We start from the raw sequence: 6,805 nt of genomic DNA, 5'->3' as shown, positions 1-6,805 counted from the left end.
ATGTGAAAAAGTCAAGGGGTGTGAATACTTTCTGAAGGCACTGTACCTCCACCATGCTGAACGGTTTACGTTTTGTATACCATTCATCCTTGTCACACACCAACATCGAATAGGCTTGGTCTTGTCCCCTACCCAACTCTTCCGCCAAGTTTCATCATAATCCGTCCACAACTTTTTGAGATACTGTATCGTGCTATATATCGTTTTTGGCCCCATCTTTCAATGATAAAAAATCACTGAAATTCTAGTATCCGGATCTTCACCAAAATCTAATCAATTCACCCTTGTCACACATCCAACCTGTCCACCAAGTTTTGTCCAAATCCATCCATAAACTTTTGAGATATCCTGCCCACAGAAAACAGAGGTGAAAACAGCTTCCATCCACCTTTGGTGGTGGAGGTAATATTGTCTGGTATCCCAAATGTTCCTTTACATCTGTAATCTGTTATATGTTTGTAATTAAGGTTTTGTCATCGCTATTTCTGTGGGTTTTGTTTGTTGTTGTTTTTTTTTTTAATAAAATCTTGGCTCTTGAAGAACAAGGTGGGTTAGGGTCTGCAATAATGAGGGAACAACAGGACCTGTTACTATGCTTGGTGTGAGATGCCATTGATATTGAAAGCTTTGGTTTTCACATGCTCCAGATGTGAGAGGTGTGAAGCAGGAACACCAGACCATAGGGAAGACCTGTACTCCATTTAGCTTTGGACAAAGGCCTTGTCGGCTGTTTAAAATAATAAATAAACCAATGTCACCCACAGGGTGACCCGTATCTTGCCAAAAGGTGACCACGTGTGACTTATTTAAGGTCACACTGAGGTGAACAGAGCTGCTATCCACGAGGAGCGACTCCTTGAGGAATATCTGCCTACGAGAGATTCCGATGAGAATCGTTCTACAGAGTAACCATGAAAAATATGCGTTTGCTGCATAACGTCACCAAATGATGTCATAATGTCTCAAGCTTGACATATCTAGAAAGCACTCATTGAGGTGTTCAATTTGAGGTACTACACGATATGGTTCCTAAAACTTGAAAATTTGACCTTGGGGTCAAATATGTTTGACCTTAGGCGTTAACCATGAAGGTCAAGGCCAATCGCCACCAAAAATTAATCAGCTGAGCGCCAGACCATGAACTATATTCCCATGAAGTTTGAAGACGATCCGATCAAAATTGCTCAAAATAAGGGTTTCGTCGACTCCCCTGATTTGCGACAAAGTGACCTTGACCTTCAAAATTTTGTGCGTTGAAAGGGACCTCCTATAGGCCTCTGATATGCGAAGTTACAAAAATTTCCAATGATAACTGTGCTCTGCAGAATTTTTTATACGTGATTACAGACAAAAAAAAAAACATACAAGCTTACTAACATATCTTGCAAAAACTTCGTTTTGGCAAGATAATAAAAAACCTCAGATGTGGAACGGAAAGACTTGGCATGACAGCAGCTTTTTGGCTTGTGGCTTTTGAGGTCATCTTTGAGATGTGGTCTGCTGCAGAGAGGTCTCAGTTTTGAACTTATTCCAGTGGTTGATTGATGAAGTAGACAAAGTGGATTCAGTAGACTGTCCTTCCAGAGACTTACCTGGGTTAAATCTGTTTATCAGTCAGGTATTTGATCCTTTCCAGATCTGAGAGGCATGCAGCTGCTGTCTGTTGTGGAACGGAGTACCAGAGAGCATATAATAATGTGAAATTGTGTGTAAAGTGGAAAGGGGACCTCTTGATTATCAGAGCACTTTATTATGCAATGAGAAACAAAACTTGACTCAAGATATTTCCTTGGGGTTCTCCAGCCTCCAATGTTGAGAGAATTTGAGGATAATATTGTGAACTATGACCTGATTACATGCAGGGAGAAAGCCTGTGAGCCAGGAATAAAGAGGCCTTGAATGCAGAGCGCGGTGCTCGATACTGTCAAATGCACATGAGATGTTAAAGCAGCACTCGCCCATTGATCTGTGAGGAAAGTACTGGCAGTTACTGAACTTTGTGAAAAGTGTGACAAAATATCAACAATATAAAAGGAGCTGTGCGTGTGTCCGAATTCCAGACCACTTTCTACCTTGAGACCCCTTGACACCCCAAAGATCCCTTAATACCTTAAGATTGTTGAGACCTTCAAGACTCCCTATGATCTTTAAAACCCTTTATGACCCCTCCAGCCCCCAAGACACAATCAACTCCACTTGTGAGAATGTTGAATGCCTCATTTCTATGTTTGCTTCCAAATGTTTTGACTGTCTTTCACACTGGAGAAGATGGAGTAGGTTCTTTCAACCCTCGACTCTGACTCTGCTACTGGACTGGACGGCATCAGCAAAAGTGTCTTTAAAAAGTACTTGCACAACCGCTTTCTACTCTGTTCACCTTATTTTTCCCTTGGTTATATTCCATCTGCTTGGAAGTTGGCCAACATCACTGCATTAGTAAACGTACTGGAAAACCTTATCCTCTTTACTGCAGATTTATCGGCTTACTTCCAATCATCAGCAAGGTCATAAGTCAACATATAATCTTTCCTTTTCTCCAACATCCTGATCTCAGATTATCAAATGGGATTCAGACTGCATCACTCCATCTTGGAGACACTGCTTCTGCTCTCCAAACAAGGTATGAGGCCATCAATGTAAGACATGAGGTCAGGGCTGTCACGAGACGCATCTTGAGCATACGATACAGTCTGGCACCCCGCATTGCTCTCCAAACTCTCTGCCTATGGCATCCAAGGCCAACTCCACACATGGCTTTCTGACTTCCTCTCTTCTCGTGGCCAACATGTGGCTCTTAACTGGATCTCCACCTCCTCCTCCTCCTCCTCAGCTGGAGTGCCTAAGGCAATGTTCCAGGCCTGGTCTTATTCCGAATCTTCATCAAAGATCTCTCTAACTTTCTGGAAAATCCTCTTCATCACTTTTCTGATGTCTCAACACTCTGCCATAACATCCCTCATGCTTCAGACAGGCAGGCAGCAGCCTCTTCCCTCTCTGCAGACCTTGACAAAATTATGAGTTTGTCAAACATTTGGAATATGTCTTTCAATCCTGACAAATCTCATGGCCCTGTCACACCTTGACGTTTTAGCCAACGTATGGCAAGGTCTCAAAATGTATGTAAAACGCTGGCGTACGCTGAACTATTGATGTTTTTTTAAGTTTTGGGCGTATAATAACGTGTTGGACGTATGCATAACGTATTAGTAACGTTTCAATTACATATAGATAACTTATACCAACGAATGCTGAGCGTGCTGTCGGCGTTCACAACCTATGCATAGCGCGGCAGCGTATCGCCGACGATCACGTGGCGTAGGCTATTAATAGGCTGCGGCTCGACGATTCAAATCATAACTGCACTAGACATCGAAGTGTGAAGCCGCTGTCACACCTTGACGATTTAGCCAGCGTATGCCGACGTATGAAAAATTTGCCGAACCAAGCTGGCACACGTCAAATACGTTATGGGTAAGTTTTGTATACGTTAATAGCACGCTGGCATACGTCGTAGTACGTCAATAAATTTTCAGCATGTTGAAAATTTCTCGACGTACAACACACGTTCTGCATACGCTGGCATAAGTTGTAGGCATGCTACGTGATCGTTGACACGCGTCGACATACGTTCCTTGTACGTTACTCATAAGTCGAAATGCGTCAATGTAATGGTTAGCGTCAGTGTTCCAGACTCCCTGGTTAATTTTTTATTTTTATTTTTTCTTCGGTATGACGGTGATGTTGACACTTCGAATTCTAGTGCCGTTATGATTTAAATCGTTGAGCGGCAGCCTATTAATTATATTGTATTATAACCGCACTAGAAATCGAAGTGTTAACATCACTGCCATACCGAAGGAAAAAAAAAAAAAAACAGGGAGTCGAACACTGACGCTAACCATTACATTGACGTGTTTCGACTTATGAGTAACGTACAAGTAACGTGTGTGAACGATCGCGTGACGTGCCTACAACACGTTACTCATAGGTTAGAAATAAGTTTCGGGTACGCGAAACATTACCTCTGTGTTTCGACTTATGAGTAACTTACAAGTAACGTGTGGCAACGATCGCGTAACGTGCCTACAACTTATGGCCGGCATTATGCGGAACTTGTGAGTCATATGTTGGCATACGTCGAAAAATTTCAAGCATGGAAAATTTGTCTAACACCTCTGTGTACTACGACGTATGCCAGCATACTACGAAAAAAAGCCAGCGTACAAAGACGTATGCCAGCGTGCTCTTAACGTATACAAACTTACCCATAACGTATTCGACGTGTGCCAGCGTTTTAGCCAAATTTTGCATACGCTGGCTAAACGTCAAGGTGTGACAGGGCCTTCACACTCGCTGTATCAAGATCCGAAAGGACCGTGTGGTGAAGCCAACAAAAAAAAACTTTCTTGACTCTCCTCTTGAAGTTCAGTTACTCAAACTCTTGGACGTCACAATCAGCCATGGTCTCTCTTGGGCAAACTATTTCTAAGTTGGACTCCAAAGCCAGTTGCCAACTGGGTATCCTCCATCGTGCAATCTTTCCTTGGTATACCTGAACTCTTGTTCTCCTACAAAGCCTTCATCCACAGCTTTATGGAGTACTCGTGTCTGGTCTCGCACCCTCTTCAGTTTCCATGCTGTCACCCCAGCTTTCTGCAGGGTGCGCCTGGTCATCTCCACTCATTCGTTCCTATTTTTTTCCCCACCTTTTTCCACACTTTACTTGTGCTAGCAAATTATTTGGTTGAAGTCTCCATACGTTTGGTTTATCAGTTTAAAGGTACTGAAGCAGATATTTTGCAGGGTCTTGTTGATGAAATATGTTTCATACATGTTTTCTACCATAGAATTGGCATGCTGGCACTGCCATTGTCTGGCTCGACCACAGTCTCACTGACTTTTAGCGAAGTTTTACATGATATGGTGCGGGTACCGTTGACGGATGTTGATATGTACCAATGCTAGAAGCCTCCAACAAAGTGTATTGACCTCTTGTTGCAGATCCAAGTCAGGCCTCCATCCGTTTTTGAAAGAGAAGCAGCAGTGTATCAAAAGTTTAATAACGCAGACAGATTCCAAGTCTTGTTCGGAGAGATCAGGCCAATGGAGAAGAGGAATGACGATGTTGAATTTCCCGATGTTGAATTTCACGACGTTACTTTCAACTGGAAGTAAACAGTTATGATTTGGTGGAGTTGAGATGTGGAAATAGCCTGGTATTAAAGTTTATTGGCCACAACAAATCATCAATAATGAAAACGTAACATTTGTGCAAGAATTGTTGAAACCAATTTCATCAAAATGATTTATTTTGCAAATATATCTCGACAATCTCACCATTTATATATGTGATTGTGTTCGGTCGTACTCATTAACTTTGATTTATAAAGCACTTCCATTTTCCACCCCGAAGGGGATGCGACATTTGCCACACATGTACACGCGTCGATGTCTGTGTGTGTGTGTCTTCACTATTTAAATGTTTTTTCTGCAGCTGCTTGTCAGATTGAGGCAAAACTTTAAACATAGGAGGAGGGACTTGGGCCGATGTGCTCTTCTGTGTTGTATCGGACAGAGATGGTGAATTAAAGTTGGTTCCTATCCCACAGAAAGGACGCACTGTGTTCGGGTTAGTTGACCATGGAGGTCGTGAGGGACCACAAACTTCCTCACCGACCATTGACAGAGGTTGCTCGTGGAGTCAGGCTAACACACGCTTTGAACCACGTAATAAAGGACCCCAAACCATGTTGTCAGGACCATGGAGGTCGCCTCAAGGAATCCAGAAACAGGTGGAGGCCATCATGCCTGCACCACATCAACACCACAACAATTTATCAACACAAGATCCAAGAAAGAAAATGCAAAAGAATTTTTTTTTTTTTGAAATAAATTGTTTTTGTGTTGTTTTTTAATTTTTGTATTTTTTATTATATATATTCTTCTTATTCTTCTTTGGGTTGCTCTCGTTAGGGGTCGCCACAGCGGATCATCCGTCTCCATTTTGCTCTGTCTTGTTGGGATCTTGTCTATGAGATTTGCGCATCTGGATTTGGGGATTTTCTCCCATTCTTCCTTATAGATTTGTTCATGCTCTGCCAAGTTGGATGGGGAGCGTCGGTGAACAGCAAGTCTTCAAGTCTTTCCACAGATTCTCAATGGGGTTCAAGTCTGGGCTTGGAATCTCATCTTCCATCGTCACACCAACCACCCGCATGTCCGCCATCACCACATTTATAACCTCCTCTTTGGCCTTCCTCTTCTCCTCCGACCTGGCGGCTCCATCCTCAGCATACTTCTCCCAATACACCCCGCATCCCTCCTGTGCACATGTCCAAACCATCTCAATCTCGCCTCTCTCACTTTGTCTCCAAACCGTCCTACCAGCGCTGTCCCTCTAATATACTCATTTCTAATCCTGTCCATCCTTGTCACTCCCAACGAGAATCGCAGCATCTTTAACTCTGCCACCTCCAGCTTCGCTTCCTGTCTTTTTGTCAGCGCCACCACCTTCAAACCAGGCAACATGGCTGGTCTCACGACGTCTTGTATACTTTCCTTTTCTCTTGCAGATACCCTTCTATCACAAATTACTCCTGAAACTCTTCTCTACCCACCCCATGCTGCCTGCACTCTCTTTTTCACTTCTCCACCACACTCTCCGTTACTTAGGACAGTTGATCCCAAGTATTTAAACCCATCCACCTTCACCGCCTCAACTCCTTGGAACTGCACCATTCCACCACCCTCCCTCTCATTTACGCACATGTACTCCGTCTTACTCCTACTGACTTTCATTCCTCTT

General features: G+C 43.1%; 1 protein-coding gene across 1 annotated transcript in view; it reads left to right on the top strand.

Annotated features, from left to right (window-relative positions):
* Window positions 1-5,878, top strand: part of LOC147010781 (uncharacterized) — an 87,776-nt gene extending 81,898 nt beyond the window's left edge. The window contains exon 4 of the mRNA XM_085860354.1: window positions 5,002-5,878. Coding sequence (XP_085716480.1) covers window positions 5,002-5,175 — 174 coding nt within the window. The 3' untranslated portion in view covers window positions 5,176-5,878. The remainder of the gene's footprint in view (window positions 1-5,001) is intronic.
* The last annotated feature ends 927 nt before the right edge of the window (window positions 5,879-6,805 follow it).

The sequence above is a fragment of the Eptatretus burgeri genome, chromosome 16 (genome assembly GCF_056783735.1).
Source record: "Eptatretus burgeri isolate ZD-2024b chromosome 16, Ebu_testis_v1, whole genome shotgun sequence".
NCBI classification, from domain to species: domain Eukaryota; kingdom Metazoa; phylum Chordata; class Myxini; order Myxiniformes; family Myxinidae; genus Eptatretus; species Eptatretus burgeri.
This window is presented reverse-complemented; position numbering and strand designations above follow the sequence as displayed.